The 24,622-nt window shown below is 41.4% G+C and overlaps 1 protein-coding gene across 3 annotated transcripts in view; it reads right to left on the bottom strand.

The window, feature by feature from the left end:
- Positions 1-24,622, bottom strand: part of LOC306968107 (E3 ubiquitin-protein ligase SH3RF3-like) — a 124,961-nt gene that overhangs the window by 20,946 nt on the left and 79,393 nt on the right. For 2 of the 3 annotated variants that reach the window (XM_079563402.1, XM_079563401.1), the window contains exons 2-6: positions 21,917-22,192; positions 18,667-18,762; positions 6,086-6,394; positions 4,817-4,932; positions 43-213 (exon numbers count right to left, since the gene is read on the bottom strand). In XM_079563402.1, coding sequence (XP_079419528.1) covers positions 43-213; positions 4,817-4,932; positions 6,086-6,394; positions 18,667-18,762; positions 21,917-22,192 — 968 coding nt within the window. The remainder of the gene's footprint in view (positions 1-42; positions 214-4,816; positions 4,933-6,085; positions 6,395-18,666; positions 18,763-21,916; positions 22,193-24,622) is intronic. The other variant, XM_079563403.1, reaches the window with a different exon arrangement.

Raw genomic sequence — 24,622 nt, forward strand, 5'->3', positions numbered from 1 at the left:
TTTCTTTGTTAGCTTGTTGCTTTAGCCTCTGCTCTACCTCACCTGGACACCGGCGTCACGTAGTTGCCGGGGAACACTCCAGACGCCGCGGTTCGGAGCGAAGTGCCCTTGAACCATCCGTCTTGACACTTCTCCGTGACGCGATACATTTCACCTTTTCTCAACTCCAGCTCGTCCGCCTTCTGGGGTTTGTAGGCGTAGAGGGCCAGGTATCTGAAGGGGGAAAAAAAAAAGACCACTCAAAATATGTGGGAGATAAATATTTATAAAGCTGCGTTATTCTCTCATTGCTTTGGCAGAAAGAAAAAAAAAACGCAAAAGGGCTCTTGTTTGGAGGGAGTACAGTGCTGACGATCAAAGGATAAAAGCCCCCATAGTGTTGATGCCTCGGCAGCTCTTTTAGCAGACCCTCCAATGTTTTGATGTATAACGTGTTTGAAAAGCGCCGTCTGGCCCTGCTACTGTACACATCCTTCCACTCTCCCAAAGTGATTTATCTTTATACTAATTTATACAAAAATACAAAGCACTGCGGAATAGGAGGCTGCTATTCCAAAAATCAATCTAAAAACTTTTGCATAGCCCTTTAGGAGAAGTGAATATCTAAAGTGGACATAAAAGTACAGTCATAAGTAACTTTGGAAGTGAATTCTATAGGGGAAAACTTTCAACATCATATCAGCTGCAGCGCGGTTACAGCAAAACAGTACATTTCTCAGCTCATATGTTAGAAACTAAAAATAGAGCGAGAGTTTGCTGTTAGCTAAGCCTCACAGAAGACAAATCAAGCAAAAACATCGTGACCACCTGAGTAAACATCTCGTGGTCCCGGTATGTGCAATATAAATGTCTAGAATGCGCCACAAACACAACTCACTAGGATTGTACTTTCGCAGGCACTTCTAAATAATAGTCAGCATTTTCTTTTTTATATGGGAGCAGTACTGCAGTGATTTGACTCAGCAGTAGCTCAGAGCATTTGTCCAATTATCCAAAGGTTGGCGGTTCGATCCCAGCTCCCACCATGCTGTCATTTTGTTCTTGGGAAAGACACTTAACCTCTTAACCTCCACCTGAAGACGTGACCAAGACGTGAACAAAACGTGACCAGAACGTGACCAAAACATGACCAAAACATGAAAAAAACGTGACCTGAACGTGACCAAAACGTGACTATAATGTGACTAGAACATGACCAATATGTGACCAAAACATGAAAAAGACGTGACCAGAACGTGACCAAAACGTGACCAAAACGTGAGATAAATGTGACTAAAACATGACCAAAACGTGACCAAAACGTGAGAAAAACTTGAGAAAAACGTGACTAGAACATGACCAAAACGTGACACAAACTTAACCAGAACGTGACCAAAAACGGACAAAAATACAACAATAAAGCGATTAAAAAAAAGAGACGAAAACACGACAAACAACACTTCAAAAATGTGATGAAAAATGCAAGCCTTAGCTTTCAAATGAGACGTTGCACCGGCCAAGCTCTCCAGTCGAGAAGTTTTCAGATTTGGGTAAAGCCGAACAGGAGAAAATGCGCCTGGTTAAAGTGGGAGGTACTGTAAGTGCATGGGTAAATGCTTCTTTAATGTAAAGTGCTCTAAGTGCCCATTGGAGGTAGAAAAAGTGCTACAGAAATAGGCCTGCAGGTTTTAATGGAGAGGAGGCAACTGTTGGAGCCGGGACTTGAACTGGAAGAACGTCCAGACTTCCCACTGCAGACTCAAAACATCCATAAGAGCTGCCACTTTTCTCCTGGTTCATCAACTAGCCACAAAGCCTCATCAGTGCACAGTGTTTGCAGTCTTGCCATTTGATGCATCTTGAATGACTTAAGACATTAACCTCAAACCCACCGTTATACAAAATCAGAAGCTGCTGCCAAAAAAAAAAAGAGCCGTTATCCCCGAGTGAAAAATGATGATTGCATTCGGAGAAAATCACACTATTTTATTTGAAATGTGGCTTGGGATTTTACGTTTCTATCGCAATCATAGCCGAGATGTCAAGTCATTTTTCTTCAAGGGACGTACGCTGCCACGAGAAGATGAATGTTTTTTTCCCTTTCTCTCTCAAATGCTATGCTTTGCTATGAAGTCCTGCCTAATCAATATGTCCCCATTTCCCAGCCCCGTCCTGATAGATGAAGCGTTTAGCATCCCAGCCTACGAGGCAAAGTGAGCGGGGGCTATGTTTAGAGTTTCCAGTGCGTTAACATATAAATGAGTTTTTTCTCTGCGTGTCATTCGGAGACATCTGCAGCGCTGGTGTTGTACCCCACTCCGATAAGACCACAGTGTAAACAAGCCCCATATATGCCTCTCTCTCTATCCCCCCCGATCCCTCCCTCTCACCCCGTTGCCGTGGTAACAGATGCGGGGGACCGTCCTCCCCGTCTCCCCATGGCAACAGAAACAGTTGCCAGGTCAAGATGGATCGTCCGACCCCATCAGGAAGCAGGAACCCGCTCAGGACACGTGTGTTTGTGTTCATGGAGGATCTCGGCTTGATGTTATTAAAACTGACAGTGCGGTTGTTTTTGTCTCATATCCTGCAGAAAAGCTTAAGAATACATCTAAGGAACATCTAAGGTGAAAAAGTAGATTTGAAAGGAAGACATTTTTTCAAGTGCATGTGACCCATCCTTTAATCCAATCATGTGCAGCGAGGTTTACAGCTGGCACAGTGACATAGACTCCTCCAAGTCAATAAAGCAGCATGGAAATGCATATGTTTCCTTTACAAGTAAGGATGGGATTTGTCAATAAAAAAGCAGCAATTCAACTTCAAATGTGTTCTCACAATACTTTATTTCCAAGATGAAACTTTTATACATCTATTTTTGTTTTTTTAAAGAGGAAAAAGGCACAACATGCTGTTAAAGCAGTTAATGAGCCAGCAATGAATGATTGCATTTTTATTTATTTTTTTGCACATTTTTCTAACTGTCTGCATCGCGCTGTGGGGGTCATTCATCAAGTGCAAGTTAATAAACAAACTGCTGCAGGTCGGCCTGTCATGATAATTACTATATCGGCTTACCGTTCAATAAATAACAGATAAATGATACATTTTTGGGCTCGATATTGATATATATTTATTTTTTCTGTACATTAATTAGCATTTTCCGCTTATTTTTTCTTTAATTCTTTATTTTTTCTTTCATCAAAACTATGATTTCTAACAGAAGCAAATTGAGTTACATTACATGTCATGTTAATTGCAGCTTGTGAGGTGTTTTAGGATATGATTATGCACTTTTAGAATAAAGGTTTACTGTCATTTTTATGCCTGAGAGCTGACAGTATCTAGTATCGTTAGAGTCAAGAATATCCTTTATCGCGATACTTTCCTTCCTCAATACATTGCACTTCAAATTTGTTATGATGACAGGCCTAGCTGCAGGTTGTGCTCGTGCGTCACAGCAATAAGGTCTCAGGTTCAATTCCCACTTGGACAAGGCCTTTCTGGGTGGAGTTTGCCTGTTCTCCCCGTGTCTGTGTAGGCTTCCTCCGGGTACTCGGTTTCACCTTCCACTAAAACACGTACAAAAGGTGAATCCTCCAGCCAGGTGATCCTGACCGTCAGACTGGCTCCACATCTGGAGACGGGTCCCGGGCGCTGCACTGCCATCGCCCACTGCTCCTAACGGGTCGCCAGGTCAGCCGGCTAAACCTACTGTCCGCTGTGAAGAAGAATGAGCGTCCGGGATCACAGCCAAGTTGTGCGTCGAACTATAGCATCTGTTGGAAACCCATCCAGATACATGGAGCACTGACAAACTCCAAGCACGGTTTGGAAAACAAAACCACCTTGCTGTGAATCCAGGACACAAACCAACCACTTTCTAAAGATTTAAATGTTCTATTATTTGGTCCAAAACCACACTGTGACAATGATGTGTGACCAACCATTTCTTCTATTTATAAACATGTCCCTGTTTGTAAAAAAAAAAGCTGCCCTTGTCTTTGCTGTGGCACTAAAGCACACACAATCACCTTGAAGCGACCAGTGTCTTTTTGGCATTTCCCTGGATTAATTACGTGGTAAATTATAGAACAGTCTTGCTCAGCGCTGGCACCGCTCTGACCAGCTGGAAGTACCTGTAAGGTTTTGTTTACGACAAGATGTAATTCACTTTGATTATGTATCAGATGGGGTTGATGTATTTAAGGAAGTGGCCAGCTTTTTAACTTAATACAATATGAAACTTCATGCCAACATTTTAATGTATTTAAACACTGCAACACAGATGTTTAGGCCTTAACTAACTTATTTCTCAGGACTTGGTGGCAGTGGCTCATGGGTACAGTATTTGCTAAACTCTACGCTAAGATATTTAGTGTGTTGAATCTCTGTTATCGCTGGCTGTGTCCTCAGACAACCTGAAAGCTCGTTACAACCAAAGTCGGCAATTATGCAAGGAGGCAAAATAATACATCTGTCCATGTATTCTAATGCTGTAGTGTGTTTGTGTGTGTTGCATGCATTTCCCAGTAGAGACAGTTCGTAGAGCTGTTCTGCAGCTCTTTGCCATACTTGCATTGGACGCTGCTACCTGCTAGCAAACAAACATGGCAGATTTTATCCGTACTGTCTGTTTTATGACATTCCATCCTGATCTCTATAATTGGGATCTAAATTTTGCTTCATTCTGTGCCAAAAACTGAGACAAAGGGGTGTGGTGGTGAGGCCTATGTGTGTGTGTGTGTGTGTGTGTGTGTGTGCGCGTGTGCGTGTTTATGTGTTCATGTGGGTAAGTGTGTGCAGATGGCCGGTCACAGGTGAACGGTTTACTCACATGTTGAGAGGCAGCTGCACCTTGGCGTGGGCCAGCAGCTCAGAGGTGATGGACGCCACTTTGGGGGGAACCATTACCCCTGCCGAGGAGGGGGAGGGGCCAGGGGGAGACGCATCCTGGACAAACAAGATGCGGACAAATGAGGGGTTAGGAGGAGGAGGATTTATTCACACAGATGTAACAGAGAGTTAGTGCATAGTGTGCATAGAATATCAAGTGTTGTTTATGCTTAAACTGTCTAAAAACTGTGGGGGGAAAAAGGCAGGACTAAAGCTGCAGTGGCTTTAGACAAACAATGTCTATCTGCAGGGCAGCTAGAAGGCCCTGGGTTAGATCCATGGGCCATGTGGGGCCTTTCTGCATGAAGTTTGAGTGATCTTCACTAAAAAACATGTACAACAGCCATGAAGGAGAGCGTGTGTGCGGGACAACATGCTTATATGCACAGATTTGTGTGTTCATTACATCCGTCCTGAACAAACAAGTAAAGCAAATCTCTATCCTTCTTAAATCAACCATTACTGGACATTACTGAACTACTGGTGCTAATGCAGCGGGTAAACAATTTATTTTCATTTTTAACTCAATTGATGCTTTACTACCTGCATCAAAGAGCAGGAAACACTACATCTAAATGTAATTGCAATGCAATCCACAGTGCAGAAGAGAAATGGCTTTGCTCAAATAAACTGACAGAGCCGCTTGATGGAAAATGGAGAGTAAAGGAAAGAGAATAAATCCAATGACCACTGAATATTCAGGCTCCTGTGTTTACTGCATTTGCTCTCAGCAAATCAATGAGTCAGTCAGACTGAGGTTTGTAATCTGTGCTCATTTGAACAGGTGCACCTGCCTCTGGGCTGCTCTGCATTTTGGAAAATAGAATGTGTGAAATCCCTTTTTAAGATGTGCACATAATTTTCATATCTATTTCTATCTCATGTTTTTCTCACTCATTAGAGCGTGCACAACCTTATCTATAAGTGTTGACAACAATGAGCCCAATCCAACTACTTTGTGGTTAAATGGTAAATCGAACAGTGACTTTCTGATCTCAGTGACTACAGCCATCAGTCAGTCAGCTCACATATTTACGAACAATGTATAGTTATGTGAAATGTTGTCAATGAAATCTGCTACTCAAAAGAATGCTGCCATCTGACATGAAAGAAGGAGTGTCGTCAGGCCTGCTTTGCTCTGTTATTCGCTACATCCGGCCTCAATTTCATTCCAGAAAATGCAACAAACAGTTCCACTCTGTGTGTTCACCTGGATGCGTGCGGCCGCTCTTGGGTCTGAGGAGCTGATGAGGACCGGATTGGAGATCTCCATACTGTGCCTGTTGTTCAGCTGCGCCGCTCTCTGAGTGACAGACAGCGCGGTGAACGAATGCCTCTTCTTGGCGTTTTTCTTGCCCTCGCCCCGTCGTGGGCCAGAGCCGTTCCCATTGGACGGCGAGGCGCAGGGGGAGGAACCAGATGAACAGGAGCCCAGCGTGGAGGGCTCCGAGCTTGGACCGGGAGCGCTCGTCGTGGTGGGTTTGTCGATCTCCATCAGCTGTTTGGCCGTTTCATTGAGCTACAAAAGACGCAGAGCATATTTCACTTTAGTTCAGTTGCTTTATTGTCAATTAGGGGAAAAAAACTCTTTTTATCAAGTGATATTTCAAAATCCAGTATTTTAAGATGTCTGTATTGGGCTGCCTAACTAGTATGACTAACTATTAAAAGCAGCAAACTATTCTAAAATGCAACAAATTGCAGCCTTTTTTGTTCAATTCTTTTTCTTTTTATTATTATTTTTTTTACAACAAACGGCACAGCACAGATTCTTTGTGTGTCTTTTGCTTCCTCCCTGGCAGGTTCTGGAGCCCGCAGCATAACAATCATCACTTACAGCAGCTGGTCTAGTGAGACTCTCTGTTTACCACGTTCTGGCACAGTCTCCCGTCAGGCACCGGTGGCACCAAACAACCCAAAAGTGAACAACTTTGCCAAGAATTCAAGCTACCTACAGTGTTTTAAATGCAGGTACCAATTTATTTTTTACAAGAGAAATGCAATGTACCACATCCCGATGGTCACAGAGACCATTGCTTCATAAATGTTTAATAGTAATCTTGGATGTCCCTTTAATATTTAACATGGCAAGTTGTACAACTGTATTTTTAATGCAGAGATGTAAATGGACCAGTCTGTTCAGGCTTTGAACATTAGTTACTATCTACAGCTCAAAGGTTAAGACTTAATACTACATCTAAACCAGGACCAGTATGGCCCTCCTTCAGCTCCTAACTACATCTGAACCAGGATTAAACCAGGTCAGAACTAGATCTCACAAAACCAGACCAAACTGGGAGGAGCTATTTCATAAAACTCATTCTTACTCCATAAGGTAGGCTTATTTGGCCAAGTCTAGATTATTAATTAGTATTGATTAGTAATTTCGGTTTCTTAAACCAGGCTCACTCAAAGTTCAGTTACTATGAAATCTTTTAAGATCTTCGCCTGGTTCTTAGTCTGAACCTTTAATTAAAACAGTACTTTCACTGCCGTGATACATTTCCATGAGTGAAATGTATCACTGCCCCAGATAGTCAGGTTCACTATGTAATTTGTGGTTTTTGTAGAGAGTATAAAAACTATACATCTTTGAAAATTTTACTACATAAGCAATCAGAAAAACAATGTTTCCATTTGCTCTGATATGTAAAAAAGTGATAATTGTAGCAATAACATTTATATGGGGAGTAAAAACCGTACTTTGGTGGAAATTTACAAAATCTGTCAGAAAATTCCATTTGGTCGCTCCAATCAAAAAAGTAAATGAAACCCTTGTCATATGTTTCATGGCGTTACTGTAGCGATGACCATGGACAAATGGAAACATTGTTTTTCTCATTGCTTATACCATAAGTTTTCCAAAAATATATAGTTTTCATACTCTCAACGAAAATCCCACAACAGTGGAAATCTAAACATAGTGAACCGGACTGTGTTTTATTATGGGATCACTGCAACTTCCTTCAGACAGAAATATGCATATAGATCATCTTAAAATTTAACACCCGTGCACAGCTTCAAGTGGTAGCGTTATAAAGTTCGCCCATTCACTTGTCTCATTCTCTCCTTGCGCCTCAAGTGCAGATGAAGGCGGCACATTCCTGCAAAATCGTGGCCACTCATTTGTGGATGTGCCTCCCGTGTCTTAAAGGGATTTTGGCAGAGGTGGGCGTTTACTCTGTAGTCTCGCTCTCCCATGGGCTGTCCATGTACAGTGATTGTGCGGCTCATTCAGTCGGACTGGGCTGAGTGCGGCTGGGAAAAGCCTGAGTGAGTGGAGTGAAACGGACTGAGCCTGGACTCCTGTGTTTACGCTCAGTCAAGAGAGAAGTCGGGACTTGCTTTTCTTCGCCAATGAACTAAGTGCAAAAGCTAGGGCCACACAAGGAGTACACCAATAAGCCAGGTCTAAACCAGGTCCAAACTAAAACAGGTCAAAAACAGTCTGTGCATATCCATATTTCTGTCTAAATCTCGCCAAAAACAGCCCATCAGCGCAAACTTTCCCCACAATCAGCTTGGTATTATTAGATGATTGTGGCCTTATATACGTCTATGTAAGCTCTCTCTCTCTCTCTATGATGGTTTCAGGAGATTTTCAGCTGGGTAGTGTTTATCAGAGGAGAGTATGAGCAGGGGATTTGAGGGCTCAGCGTCCGCCTCTGTTCGGCTTACTCAGATCTGAACCAGGACAAAACAGAGGACGGGACAGGGATGAGTCACACACATCAAACTTCATTTAAAGATGTCCACGGCTATTTATAAAGGACCTGTATAGCTGGTGAAGTTGTTAATTATCAGATTTGTTCAAAACTAGACAGAGAGGAGAGAGCGTAGTTAGTGTACAAAACTGGCACATGTTTATTTCCCTTCATTGCCAATAAGACAGACAGCGAAGTTGGTTAATGGCAGTGTGGCTAAGGCAACTTCTTTGAGCAGAATTTTTGGACATCTGCGCTGTTAAAATGTTAAGAAGGCTTCCTTGTTTGGTGAAGTGTCTTGTACTTGTTATGTGCTCCGACAATTGTGAGTTAAATTAAAATTGTCGATTTTCTAAGTGGATAAAAAGGGGTATTGTATTGTAAAGGACAGTGGCCTCATAAATAACAACATCTTACACTTATTGTGCTTCATCAGCCTGTGTCACACGTTTCTCAAAGTGCTACATAAAGTCATTATTCATTCACTCCACACTCGATGGCAGTAAGTTACAATTGTAGCCACAGCCGCCCTGGGGGAGACTGACCATTTACCACATGGCTATAATACGCTGTTTATATCCTAATCTCTTATTATGTCAGTGCCCTCTGCTGGACACGTGGGGGAATTCTTTTCTTTTTAAATTCAAGCTGCCCCCTAGTGGCTGGAATGAGCAAACCGGTTATTTCGTTAGAAATCCATTCCGCATAGGAATGGGCTAGAGACCAAATATTTATAATATTTTTTGACACGCTCAGGAATTCATGCTCTTCAAAGGGTCACATTAAATCATCTCGCGGGCCGAATGTGGCCTTGACCTTGACACATGTGTCCTAAGGTATTGTGACGCCTTACATTATAGTACCCCTTTTAATCCGTTTAGAAAATCGACATGTTAAATTTTATGCAACTGTACTTGGATTGTGTAACTGCTCGCGTAACCGTATTTAAATAGGAGAAAACCTGGAAGAGCTTGGTCGCTTCAAACTTCACCCCCGTATAGCCCCATAGAGGAGAGGAGGAGAGGCTAAATGCTAACAACATGTCCGGTGTTTTTGCGTGACTGAGCACACGCGTAAAGACCAGACAGGTCCGCATCAACTCGTCTAAGGTCTAAGCTAAGGTAAGAACATATCTCAATATGCAAAAACAATGGCCTTAAAGACCCTAAGGAAACAGAATGTTTTGTAATTCTCCGAGCACATTTTGCTACCTAAATTATTTTTGACTGGATTGTGATTAATTGCCCAGCTTTACAGGCAATTCTCACTTGTATTTATTCATGCGGAAAATCCTAAAATCCACCAATTCACCTCAGAACTCCATAATTGTAACACATTTCAAACTTACTCTAATCTCAAATTCTCTAACAACATTGTTGGTAATACATTGGGTCCCTTAATGGCTTACTTCACATCTTCTGCCCTCAAAACCAATTTGCGCCGCGCTCAAATCTTCTTAGTGGAACCTTAACTATCCAAACCTCTCCGGAGCGTCCTCGCATCTGTGAGTGGGAGATGGAAAAGTGTGCAGGACAGAGCTAGCTCGGCTCGGGCTTCACTGTTGGGCTGCATCATTTCCATATTAATAGATATGCTAATCAAAGTAAACTCGTATGCTAATGGGCCTGATGGATTGATGCCGCGCTATAAGTCAGCCAGCCCTCCCTCACGAGACCGAGCAAAGACGCGCTCTAAATATACTCCTGCTTAGACACAATAGGTCAAGAGAGGCACACACCGGGAACCAATTATCTACCTATTACAAGCTTCTTACTTCATATAGTGGATTCAGCAGTCGCCACATGGATCGGCTGCTCTGTCAGTTTCCACCTCTAACTACTAACTCTCTAACTCTGTGCTGGCCTTACACGCACTAAAGCAGAAAAGGGGGTTCATATTCTTGATAGAGACAATTCTTCACTTGGTGCTTTTGGCTGGCGGAAATCTCCAAGGTCATCTGTTATGTGTAAAAAAAAAAAAAAAAAGAAGCTTTCTCAAACACTCTCTGTTCTTTTTGCGCTTTTTGGGAGAGATGAGGGGTCTCTCGCTCTCGTTCTCTGTGGGTAATAGCAGAGAGGCTGATGATCTGAGAGCTGCACTGCGAAAAGGGTAATGTCGGGAAGAACATGGGTACACACACATACGCAAGGGCAGGCATCAGACAGAGGAGGCGTGTTGGGACAAAGATGTGTGCTATACGGCTTAGTTAAAGAGGGGGTATTATGCTTTTTTCAGCCACATAGCACCAGTCTATAGGACACTACAATGATGACGAAACCTTCTGTTGGTCTGTCAATGCAGTAAATTAGAATAACTGCCTTGTATAAAATTGCTCTTTCAAAATGGCGTTAGCAAATGACTTGAAATAGGCCTCTGTCTCTTTAAAAACCTCTGACCCTTTCCGACACGCCCCCTCCACACGCTGTCTGTGGCATCACAACAACACTCCGCTCGTTGTCTCAAGTATTGAAACTACGATCGGTGGATTTTAATTTTTATTGTTGGAAAGGAGCTACTGTTTATCACTTTGTGAACAATGGCCACACAGGATATTATTTGGAAACAAACCTTCCACACCGGACGCTTGGACGGGGCTCTTGCCTGAAAAATAACTGCTATTTGGAGGCTCTCTCTTTGCATCTGCCATGCCCTATGGATCTCTAACTATACCCCCATGGACGACACCAGGATCTGCAGGAGCCCATACGATTCAAAGACGGACATTATCTGTGCAAGTGGACAATGTTTTTTCGAGGTTACCCGTTAGCTTGTTATAATCGACTACAGCTCATTGTTGATGAAAAGTCTGTAATAAACCACAAATGTGTAAAGCCAGGCTCATTGTGTGATCATCGTAAAGGCTGCTTCGAGTAGTTGCCGGCTTTATTGACGTTATTTGTGCATAATATGCTGCCTGTTTTCAATGAATGTTGTGAAGGTGAAGGTTGTTAGCTTGTCGCGGCTAATAGTGCCTTAGCTCCGAGAGAAACCACTCGGCTACGACTCACTGTAGATGAAATGTGAGCAATAAACTACACAATCAACAAGCCAGGCTCCGTGTGTGATCATCATAAAGGCTGCTTCAAGCAGTTGCCTGTTTTAGTGACGTTTTCAATGCATAATATGCTTGTATTCAGTGAATTTTCCCGTTAGCTTGTCGCGGCTAGCTTGTTAGCTCCGGGAGAAAACCACTCGGCTATGACCCATTGTAGATGAAATGTGAGCAATAAACTTCCAAATCAACAAGCCTGGCTCCGTGTGTGATCATTGTTAAACGGTTCTTTATGTGTGTGGTGGTTTTATTGACTTTATTTGTGCATATTTCTCGTTTTCACGTGATGACTCGAGGTTTAGCTTAGCATTAGCTTTCTCCGGAGGCTCTGTGCATCATCAAGGCCCAGCGCAGAACCAGACACTGAAATAAGTGTTCTTGTCACCGGTTTTAATCCTGGGTGTTTCGGTAACAGAAACACTGATGTGTGTCTTTGTAAAAGTCTGCTGTAGCTCCGGTTCACAACACATGGAGCTAATCCTCCATGATGACTCTGTTTACATCTTAGGGCTAGACACTGCGGGGAGGGGGTTCTGCTGAGGAGCAGTGGTTGGTTACTCGGCTGGTGACGAAAGGTCGGAGGCGTATCCTGGAGGTCGAGGGCGTTTCCTGAAGGAATCAGGCGTTTTATCCCTAAAATGGCTGCCATCAGAGTTTCTACAGATTACTCGAAAATACGTGAATGTGCCAAGGCAACACTTCAGGCATGGTTTTAATGAGGGAATGACTTAATAACATGATGTAAAGCTTGAAAAAGTCGATTTTGCATAATAGGCCCCCTTTAAAGGAAGTTAAAGCAGCTTTGCCTGTTGGAAAAGGTCGACTGTGATGTATATACTAATCATACTTGGATACCTGATGCACTCAGTTCTTTGAGTGGCTTAGGGGCAGATCTAAAAGGCACACTGGCTGTTTTGGAAATATTGCATAAACATGACCTACCTGTGTCCCAAGATATGAGATAAACATGCTCAAAGCTAATATTGCCATTACTGACAACATTTCTAAAGCAAATTTATTCATGATGACAAAAACCTTTACATGATTGATGTGATGCAATAAAAAAGTTGTTGTCTGCATCTAAGTCGCACGTAAACCTTGAAGAACAAGCTGATGTGAAGGGATTTTTGGTGTTGCCATGACAGTTAACTGCACTTTGCATATTGGAACTCATAAAACAATAGATATATGTACCTGAAGTATTGGAATCTGTGGAAAGGTTTTTGACAGCTAGAAACAAGTTGGGGTGTTGGTTCATAGTGTATATTGCATTCCAAATGATTATGCAAATGATATTTCAGTGTCATGAAGGTAAAAAGCCGTTTCTGATCGTGAGCATTCAATTAACAGTTTGGGGGAGGCTGGATAGACAGTTTATGCACAACTGCAAGCTTCTGGAGGGTCCTACACATTGATGTTCGGGAGACTCGAGAGGCACCAGCAGCTTCAAATACCTGTTTGCTGCTTTGTAGCAGCTGTTCTCTTAATCTGATGTACTGTATTTGTCTGGCAGAAACTGTCCTCATTGTGCCTTAATCTGCACAAACCCATGTGTGCTCTGAATTAGCCACAAATCTCTTAACAGCACAATGATTACGCTTAATCTTTTGTGAAATATCAAAGGTTTTCATACCTAGTCCAAGGCATTCAACCATCTCATGCTTTTCATCAACAGAGAGATCTTATTTCTTGAAAATGATGGTCTTCTTTATAATGGTTAAATGAACAGGCCATCGTTTTTCCATACTGAGATATGTTCTTACCTCTTTACCTCTGGTCTTTGTGCGTGCCCTCAGTCACGCAAAATGCGTTGTTAGCATTTGGCCTCTCCCAATGTATTCCTATAGCTCCAAACAGGGGTGAAGTTAGAAGCGACCAAGCTCTTCCATGGGCACGCACAAAGACCAGACAGGTACGTATCAACTTGTCTAAGCTCAGGTAAGAACATATCTCAGTATGGAAGAACTGTGTGCCCTCAGTCATGCAAAAAGACCAAAGATGTTGTTAGCATTTGGCCTCTCCCAATGTATTAATGTAGCTCCAAACTGGGGTGAAGTTGGAAGCGACCAAGCTCTTCCATGGGCACGCACAAAGACCAGACAGGTACGTATCAACTCGTCTAAGCTCAGGTAAGAACACATCACAGTATGGAAAAACGGAGGCCTGTTCTTTTAATGCCCTTTTTCAGTAGTTTTTCCCTTAACTGGGTTTACCTCACAAACTATCAATGGTGTCTGAGATTGATGTCAATGGTTCAAAGAGCCCTGAGACACAATACCATACATGAGTTTCATTGAGAAACCTTTCCTTTTTTTATACCTTTATGACACTGAAATATTATTTGCATAATCATTTGGAATGCAGTGTGATCCTCCCTCTATTGCTGTTTGAGAATGGGAGAAATCATGTACAGCAGCTTTAAACAGGACAGTTCTCATGACGCACAAGTCATTCAAAGTTCAACACCGTTCGGCAGCTTTACTATTTGTAAATGATTTCATGATTAAAATTCACCTGTGCCGACAAAAAAGCTGTAAATCCTTTCCGAATTGATATTTTCTTTCCCAGCGTAATCTGGCCCACGCAGCAAACCGACGCAAACTGCTGATCCTCATAATTCTGTAAACCGTACGTGAACCTGATTTACAAGTGCAGCGCAACGTTTCCTGCCAAAATAACATCCGTAAATGACTAAGGCTACAAAATACCAAGTAAATCCGTTAAATTACTTTACTATTGTGACAGTTAAATCTGCAATTTTTAGTTTGCTGTCGTATAACCAGTGGCACGGTGGTTTTGCAGATCTCTCCCATTTCTGTCAGCCGTGGTTGCAATGGTGCTGCATCTTCGGTGGAGCCGATCTGTGGTAAATTACGCTGATTGGTTCTGATTTGTACTGCTCTCTCTGTGAAAGCCTTGTATTTCCCATTGGAACAAATCTAAAAACTCTTGGTTGAGCTGGTTATCCAACTAAAATGAGTTGGATAAGAAGGCCTTGATAGGTGAGCGAAGCAGAAGTCCGATGAGATGACATTCAAGAGTTAGTTTAGGAGTTTATATTTCAGTATTCCCGAATCAATGTTCCTGTTTAAAATGTTCACTGTGACTTAAATTGAATCTCGAATGTAAAGCAGAAATTGCACATCCACTAGCCATTGCAATGCTTGTCACAAAATGAACATTTTCGCACCATATAGTGTTCATGCATCTGATACAAGGCATCCTTTTACATCCAAAGGGACAATGCTTTTACTATGATCACTGTGGTTTTTGCCAACCTAACCTAGCATTCATTTTGAAGGGTTACCTGAGAGACGTGCCAACGCAAACGCATTCTCCAGAATCGTTTATCGAGCTCTATAATTTCATCCAAAGGGAAATGAAAACAAGTACCCTCTTCCAAGTGCCGACTGCCAATCACTTCACACGTGCACCATGCAATTTAGGCCTATTTTGTCATCTCGATCTAATCCCTAATCACCGGTTTAGAAACATCATCTCCATCGCCAAATATTACCACAAGCAGGCGGCGAGAACTACTTCTGACAACAGCTACGAGAGGCTCTTCACCCAACAGACACTCGAGAGGGGTGGACCAGCTGGGCGATCCTCTTCACGGCTTCTTCTGTGGGTGTGAATGCACCCGACGCACAAACATACCTATGCTTAGACAAATTGAGTAGATCTATTTATTTGAATCACAAAGAAACAGGAAACGCCACACACTAATTTACAGTATAAATACTTTTAATTTATTCTACGTTAAAACACAATGTAAATGAACTCATTGTTGGGTGTATTAGGCTTTATAGCGGAAATGCTTTAAAACAGGCAGTCTATTAAAAGCACTGTCAACAATGCAGACCAAGTGAATCTTCTACAACTATCAACTACTTTGTTATTTAGGTTTTATATTTCAAACCACTATTAAGCATCCTTTGGACCTTTCAGTGGTCATTCGTGTACGCCCAACTTCAAGGGTGTTGCAGTTTATTTAGAAACCTCTATTTGTAAGTAAAAATACATTGTCATGTTCAAAATAAACCTAAAATTCACCCAAAACTACAGATTTTACTGCAAAATACAACTTTTCCTATCAAAAAAATGTTCCCCTTTTTTTATATAGATTTTTATTTCGAACATATCTGCCTTGAAAAGAAAAAAACAAGAAATCATTTGCAGTACGTCAACATAGCAACAGAGCAAAAATAACTTGAGCATATGTTGAATAAGACATGTTCGAAAAGGAGTGGGATGAAGCTTCCTGTATTCTCTACAACAAATAACATATATACAAGTCCATTGATTTACGTGCCACATAACCAAAAGAAATCTACTTGAGCCCATCCTTTATATTAATAACTCCTTCTTCGGCTTTGTATTTATTAAAAACCTTCATTTTGTAAACCATTTTAAAGCAGTAAGTAACTTGTTTACCGTAATAAATCCTTTTCGTAGTCCCTCTGGGGGTAATACAAGTGTCACCAATACACACTAATGGAATCACGAAGAAGAAGCTAACAGGCTAACGGGCAAAGCTAACTGTGGGCTAGCACCACTTAAACAGTATTTACAGATAGGTTTGAGTGAAAAAAAATATCTCCATTGTGTAATTGGATGTACGATATCCCTCTCTCCCTTTGTCTTTTCCGTCAGCGTAGTATTTATTCTAATTATTAAGTAAAAAAACGCAACATGCTACGACACCTGCAGTGGTGCATATGGCCTCTATTTACTTACTTAGTACTGCTTCAAAGTGGTGAATGTCTGTACATTCCTTGAGGTTTCCTTTCAGGTTATTCCATAGTTTAACTCCACATACTGATAGACTAAAGCTTTTTATGGTTTTATGAATCTGGGTTGGTTAAAAATTTTGTTCCCTTTTTCAATCTGAAACAAATTAGTTCAAAGTACCCCGGTTAGTTCCTCAAGTAACCCCAGGGGGCCCTAAACCCCTGATTGGGAAACACTGCCCTAAAGAACACAAATGGTGGGTATGAATAAAATGTCTATAACTACAATGGGAACAGTAGAAAACACTCTGAAAATGTCACGTACGGTATACAGTTTATCAGCAGAAATAAAGTTGGCATAGTGTAAAGTTCCTCTTTAATTATTCTTTTTTTGCACCATGGGTTTGAGAGTGAAGTGATTTTGACTCCCTGTATGTGCGTAATTGACACTAAAACCAACTGAACTGAATTAAGTGTTCTACAGTGACTTCAGTGAGTCTGCAGTTACAAGCTTCCACCTCTTTACCCCATACCCATTCGCCCGACACACATGGGACATCCCGCTGTGCTTTCCTCATTAAATCTCCCCACACACAAACACTCAGCTCGATATGCCACCGAGGCCTGCTGCGTCAGTCTGATGAACTACGCTAAATTATTGATGTATTTCTATCTAATACGTGCACAACGCCCTCCACGCGTCACTCTGTGTACTGTATACGCATGTGTGTTTGTGGCTGCGATCGCTTTCACCTGTTTGTGGCTGCGATCGCTTTCACCTGTGAGGGCCGTTTGGTCGGAGAGCTAATTTCAGCGATCTTATTGCCTTTCAGAGAGGCAAAGTCCACGATGGCTACTAACCCAGAGGAAGTGTCATGGGGCAGCGGGCGGGTGATATGAGGGCACACCAAAAACAATCCAATACAAACAGCTGCTTGGTTGGAGCTTTTACGGTCAAATCGCAATGCAGTAGAAGAGGTCATAAAAGAATAAAGAGGGTCCAGAGTGTGTGGGATAAAGGATGCAATGAGAGCTTATGTGTTAAATCAATTTAGCATTACATGTTGCCTTTATTACAGAATGTATCAGCTCTATATGCCATTGTGTGAGGATGCCCAAAGTGTCAACCCAGCATGTATAGTATTACATGCACTTAAAATCATACTTGTGTTTATACTCCATCACAGAAACCATTTATCATTTCACACCAATAACAACTGGCTCTACAGCTCTACAGTACAGCAAGAATTGTCTATAGCAGCAATAGCAGAAGTAACATTTAGTGCTGCGGGGCCGTTGGGTCCAAGAATCTAAAAAGTGGCCCGGAGGCACTTTTTCAGATGTAACAAGAAACAAGCATTTTAAGACAGTTCAAACCTAATTCATTTTTGGCAAGAAAGTGGAGTAAATAGAGTCATTATTAGGTCTATTCGGGTTTATAGAGGAAATGCCTGAAAAAGGAGACACTGCTATGAAAATACTCTATTTAGCAACAGCATCACTGCAGACTGGGTAAATAAAGTGCTATTGCTCCAAACTCTAGAGCAGTGCTTCTCAACTGGTCTGACATCACGACACACCATCACCTCGCATGCAAAGACAAGCCGCGAGCCAAATAAGAATGTAAGTTTACTGTGTATAATGTTGACTGAGTGGTCTATAAAACTGAAATCATGAACTGAACACCCTGCACCAATCATTTGAACAGACTTGTGATGGTTCTGCAACCCACTTTTAGGCACCGACACACCAGTTGAGAACCACTGCTCTAGAAAGCGTGTAAGATGTAAATTATTGTTTGTTTCCCACAGTTTCATATATTTTAATGAATAACAGATATTTAATGAGGAGGGTGGGGAGAGGAGTAGCAAATCACTGTTTAACTACAGGGAATTACAACACGCCCCTCTTCTGTTGCTCTGGCTTCAAAGAGATTTGACCAAGCCAATCAGAGGCTGCATTTTCCAGCATTTTCCATAATGAGCTTCTCCCAGCTTCAGTGGATTTCCCCATAGCACGTCCAAGCAGCTCTTAAGTGACAGGGAGATCATATTGAAGACCACACTGGGGCAGCTGATGAACAAGTGACCTTCCCATGAAATAAAGCACATTATTGCAGACTTAAAATTATAAATACAGTAACTTCAAAAAAATGTGCTTCCCTCGGAGCCGCCCCGATACACAGTCTCATCTATAACATCCATGAAATCAGCACAATACAAAGCATCCTTTAAAAAGACGTCTGCCTGCCTGACTAATTGGCATGCATGAATGTCCTGCATGTCAGTGTCTGTGAATGTACCTCGACGTATAGAATGGGGAAGATGCCGATCTTGTCTCCCAGCATGCCCTCTGCCCAGTTCTCATCCACTCTCCTAATGACCGTCAGCACAGAGTCCTGAAGACACACAGGACACAGGGAAGGTTCATAATTGCAATGAACAGATAATGAGACAGTGTTGTAAAGCAACTCTAGTTAGAATTTAAAAAAGAAACAGGAAATATTGCAATATTTTGTTTTCATTGTGATTATTATGAGATTTATTTGTAATGATGTTTAACTTTTGGTACTTTGATTCCCTTGGCAGAAACAATAAAGTTGTGGTGTCCTCAGGCAAGGCACATAAGAAAAGCCACTGGAAACTTCATTCTACACTTAAGGAGAGACACTACAGGCAAAACGATTTTTCAAAACATCCTCGGCCAATGATGATGCCAGTGCGGCCTGGCATGATGCGTCCAGACAGATAAGACTAAAGCTTGGCTCAGTTACAGCCATCATACTTGGCCAAGTGAAAACATGTTGTTCACACATTTTTTGAAACAAGAAATTCTGCAATTATGTTTTGGTCTGTGTACAATTCCATTGTGGAAAAGAAAAGAAAAAAAAGTGCATATAGTTTGGTCTCTTAAATTCAAACTGTCACCTGGAAACAAAAATAATACCTAATCTTCACAATAACATGCTAAATTATTGCACTGATTCAATGTTTCTCCATAGATTTATTTGGGAAATTGTAATTTCAAGGGCCATTTTCTCAGAATGCATTTTCACCACATTGTGATAATGATATCTCCACGTAAGAAGCACCTACAGAGTTCAAACATACCAGTCTTGCACTTAACAATATTTTAAAGTTTTTTTTAGATGGATATCTTAATATCTAATTCCTAATCTGATTTATTGAAACACAAAAAACCTCAACAAAACATCTCAGTTTCAAACTAAAAAAGATATCTTAAATCCCACTCAGAAAAAGTCTTTAACAAAATAAAACCATACATTTAAACCTGGCTTGATCAATTATTCAGATTTCCTCACCGAAAATATAGGAAATTTGGGGTATTTTTAGGCATAACTTGCAGTACATCTTTTTATTATATTTATGCCCAGTAATCTACAGCAAAAGTTTCAAATTTATATCTCAACATTTAAAAAAGTTGCCCTATTCACCTGCAGTGTCTCCCCTTAAGAAATAAATGTATACAAAATATTCAACTATATTCAGTCTTATTCTTCCTGCATTGTAGCTGGAGCAACATGTTAGCAGCTCTAGTGTATCAGATGTATTTATTGATATATTTTTCTTAAGGCAACATGGTGGTGCAGCGTTCATCTCACAGCAAGAGGGTCTCGAGTTTAATTCCAGGCCCGGGCGGGTTTCCTGCCATTGCTGTGTTTGCTTTACAACTAGAAAACATGTACATTGTGCCCTTCTCTGGGGCCTGGGCTTCCTTGAAAATGTTACTCTGACATCTTAGCGGGGCTTTCCTAGCTAAATAAAGGTCACATTCAAAAATAATAATAAAATTGACCTTTATTCAACCAGGAGGGTTTCACTGAGGTTTGGAATCACTTTTTCCCGGGAGTACATGACACCGGGAGAACATACAAACTCCATGGAAAAAAGGCCCAGTCCAGGAATATAACCCAGGACCTTCTGTGTTGTGGGTAAAAAACACAAAACACAATAAGAAAATGTTTTGCCTTTTCAATATACGCATCAATATATAGTATTTTATAACCAACACCCTCATTTTCATAAATTACATATTTTGCCAAACAACCCCAAAGAGACAATGTAGTTCTATTGAGCATATTTCACCCTCCCGCTGCTGCTTCCTGCTCAGCTCAATGTGCAGCCGGGGCCAGGCCATTACAGAGGCCAGCGATGATAGTGCTAAACGAGTTGTGTAGCGTTCACACTGAGTAATTATGGCTCATACAGAGAAAACAATCTCTCACACATTGGTTTGTACCACCGAGAGGCGCCGCGCTGCAAGACCGAGTGTCTTTTTCCTCTAATCTCCACTCATTACCTGTTGATTAATTTTGTCCTGGAATAACTTAAACAATGGATGGTTAATTAGAATGTGGTAATGCCAAATTGCAGATATCTATGACAATGCCAGGACAAAAGTGCACGGTGATTTAATTGCAACACTTCAGAATGAGTTGCGCTACAAAGCAATAGCTGAGAGTTAATTGAAAACTCACGGCTAAAAACATCAATTGGCTATTTTTTGGATCTTTGTTTAAAGGATTTCCCTCTGAACTACGTACACTAACTGTATGTGTTGTCAAAATTTAATGAGATATTGCTATTGATATGGAGCTGGGCCCGCTGACCAAATGGATAGATGCGGCACGCGAGCTGTTGGCAAAGTATATCTCTATTCACGCCACATAATTCTCCCGACAGAGATGTTTCTTCATCTTGTTTGAGGTTGCATGAGTTTACATTTCTGGCTCGGGCTAAAGGCGAGAGTCTGAGGTGATAAATTATTACTGTGTTACAGAGGAACAGGCTCGTTCACCAACACACAGCAGCTTGGTTCTTGTTTCTTGTAAACGCCACGACTCTCCTGAATGAAATACTCCTTGAGTGAAGTGCGTGTGTGTGTCTTTTGTGTTTTAGGTCTCAACCTTAGAGACAAGGTTGAGTCTTTTTAAAGCCTTTGTATTTTTAACCTTGTCAATAACGCAATCTACAGTGTGTAAGGAGATTGATTAGGGTTAGTCCAATGGTTAAGTTTAGGGTCACTGTGTGGGCAGACTTAACTGAGGCCAGAATGAGATGTGTGGAAAGCATTAATGTGAGGAGAAAAAGTAAAGAATGAAAGAATTTGCAATAGCCCTGTATACCAGATCTCATTGCAATGTTTCCGTATTACAAACATTATAAAGCAGGGGTAGGTTACAAGAGGCCCTGAGCATTGTTCCTCTGATGATTTTTTTTCTGTAAAAGTCCTGGGTGAGGGCTCCCACACTCCCATGCTTGGTTTGTGTGGTGCACACTGTGCGCAGCACTTGATTATTTGTAGAAAGTGGTGCTTGACTTTGGGCCACAATCGGGTCAATCAGCCCCCTGTCTTTTGACAATCGGCAAATTTCGGCCCACCACCAAGCAAACTTTCCTATGCCTGTTATATTCTGACACAATATGTAACTTTTTCATTTGCTGAAGCGGGAACTGATGGAAGTTCCCGGTCCCATGTCTGCACTCTGCAACAAATCAAATCATGTGGTCTGTAATGTAAAGCCTGCTCACCTTACTAAACGCCAGACAGTCCTTATCCTGGTCTTTATCTTTGACCTCGAAGTCGTACAGTGCTTTGCCCTGCGGCGGCGTCTGACTCAGCGGCCGCAGCAGCTGGATGTAACTGGCCGGCAGGAACCCGTGGCAACCGTTCAGCTCGCCATGATACCAGTTGTCGTCCACTTTGCGTCGCAGGATGATGATGTCGCCTTTGGAGAACTGGAGATCGCCCGGTTCCTTGCCTTCGTACGAATAGAGGGCTTTACCACAAGGCAGCGCTGGGATGTTCTGAGGGAGAGTAAGAGAAACACAAAGATATACATCATTTTATTATTTTAGCAGTAGTTTTCAAAGTTCTCACACCCCACCACAAGTTTGACCTTCCATCCTCTTCATCTTTACATTTTACTGCACATTATGTTCGAAAGCAATTTTCACTCACTCTTTGACACAGCATTTTTTCTCTTTCAGATGAAGGCAGCTCTATGCATTTAGACAGATTATTTAATGGTTATTTGAGGTTGCAGATAATAGCCTAACAGAGAATTAACATAAAAGCTAACACAAAAGCTGCATTTTAAGTATGTGACTAATAAGGACATGTAAAAGCAATGTGATGTTGAAGCTAGGAAGGGAAGCGTCTGCTTTTCTATGGAAATACTTTATGTCCAGTCTCTTTATTAGAATTTCAAACGCTACTTTGAAGCTACAGTGCACCAGTGAACTACCTTCATAGTCCTAAGACTAAATAAAGTCCCCTCTCCATTATCTATAGCCTCTTTTTATACCTTTCTTCATACAATCAAAACATTTCTTAAACTATTTACAAAGGGTTCGATTATGAAAACACTGCAAAGTATTGATACTTTTGCAAACAAATCTCTAGTTTAGATTATAGATAAATACTCGTAAAGTATCTGGCCGTAGCCCTAATGTCCACTTGCCCAATATTAGTAAAAGTATGGTAAAAAAAATTGTAAAAGTATACTTTTTGAAACAAGTCTTTGAAAGTTGGAGGCACAAACATGTAGCCTGGATTGGAGATGGTACAGTATATGAAAAGTGTTTCATTCATTTACTGAAAATGCTACCTCAGTCGTTTGTTCATTCATTTTCTTCCTCCAAGTATCGTAAAATATTAACATCCTTAGTCAGTCACGACCTCAGGGAAAAAGTGACTTCCAAACAGCTCAGAAAAGTTGGGAATTCAATATGTACAGACTTGAACCCTGGAGTAAAGACATGTTGTTTTATTCCCCAAGCCGTGTGTGAGCTATGGCTTGTTATTAAAATGGTTGCCAGGTAATTGTCGTTTTCACCTCGGGCCAAACAGAGTAATTTAGAAAACGTCATTTCAGTGTGGAGCACGGCCCTCCCGAGTTTCATCAAAATCCAGACCCCAGTGTCCGACTTATCACATGACCAGAGAGAGACTGGCAGTTTTACGACACAGCAACTTTTACTGGTGTGGTAAACATGACAAGCGCTTGGCCTATAAGCTTTTATACACGTCCAAGAAAGTGTCTGAAATAAAAACACACGCAGTTTGTCTGTTGGCAAAGGTCCTGGCAAATTCATTGTCACTGTGCCTGCATGCCCAAATACACTGCGCACAGGTATTACGCTGGAGTTAAAAGATGTAACACAATTTTTTCATGAATAGAGATATAGAGAGTAAAAGCCAAGGATTCAAACATATTATTTGTTTCACCAAGTGCATTTCTAACTCACAAATTCCCTTTATACAATTTAGAAAAAAAAATGTACTCTGAACTATTAACAAAATATGAGCTTGGCTAACAAATAGGCAGTTCCAAGGCTACAATCTTCTTTATTTTATATATATTTTCAGTTATCACAGCCAGAAATACAGGATTTTATCCTCAGAAAACTTAGTTCATACGAAGGATAAGATTGCCCATATCATCGGACATGGTTAGCACAATCAAGATTTTCCAACACATTTGATCTAGTTTTGGTTTGACATTTTTGTGGTGTTAATTACTAACACTTTCTTACTGAAAATAAGCTCCAATTCTATCCTTGAAATATGGATCTCTTTTGCCCCGTTTCTACAGGCAGTCCCTACCCAGCCCAGTCTATCCTGTTGAGAGAGAGAGTCTTCCCTGCCCAGGTCAGGACTAATCTAGGTTGACTGTTTTGGGACCGAGCTCAGCTCTGGGCCACAGTGCGTTGAACTGATATTAATGTGACGGTAACAGACTGCTGGCGTCTGATTGGCTAAAGGGGAGAGGACAGCCCTCATTAAAACTGGCTGATCATACAGGGATTTAATATTTCACATCATACGGCTGTTGAAAAAGGTGATTTCGCCGATGATAGCATTTAGCCGCTTTAAGCTGGTGTTAGAACAACATCGGCATGTACAGTGGGGAAAAAAAGTATTTGGTCAGTTTCACATAGACATTCTATTGGATTTTGGCCAAATACTTTTTTTCCCCACTGTAGTTGTCTTTTAGCGGCTTTTTTCCTCTAGTATTTGTCGTGGCACCTCTGAATAATTCCATAAACCCCAACAAAAGGCATTATTTCCCACATTGTTTTAATCACGTTCTGTAGGTTCTTCAGTAATGTGTGTTCTAGCGTGCACATCCTTGGGAACACCGCCCACCATAACTGCAGTTGAAATGCTACACGTGAAAAAAACATTCTACTTATCTTATTTATTACACGTTGTCCTTTAGCTTCAAGACAGGC

The sequence above is a fragment of the Gobius niger genome (genome assembly GCF_951799975.1).
Source record: "Gobius niger genome assembly, chromosome: 9".
NCBI classification, from domain to species: Eukaryota; Metazoa; Chordata; class Actinopteri; order Gobiiformes; family Gobiidae; genus Gobius; species Gobius niger.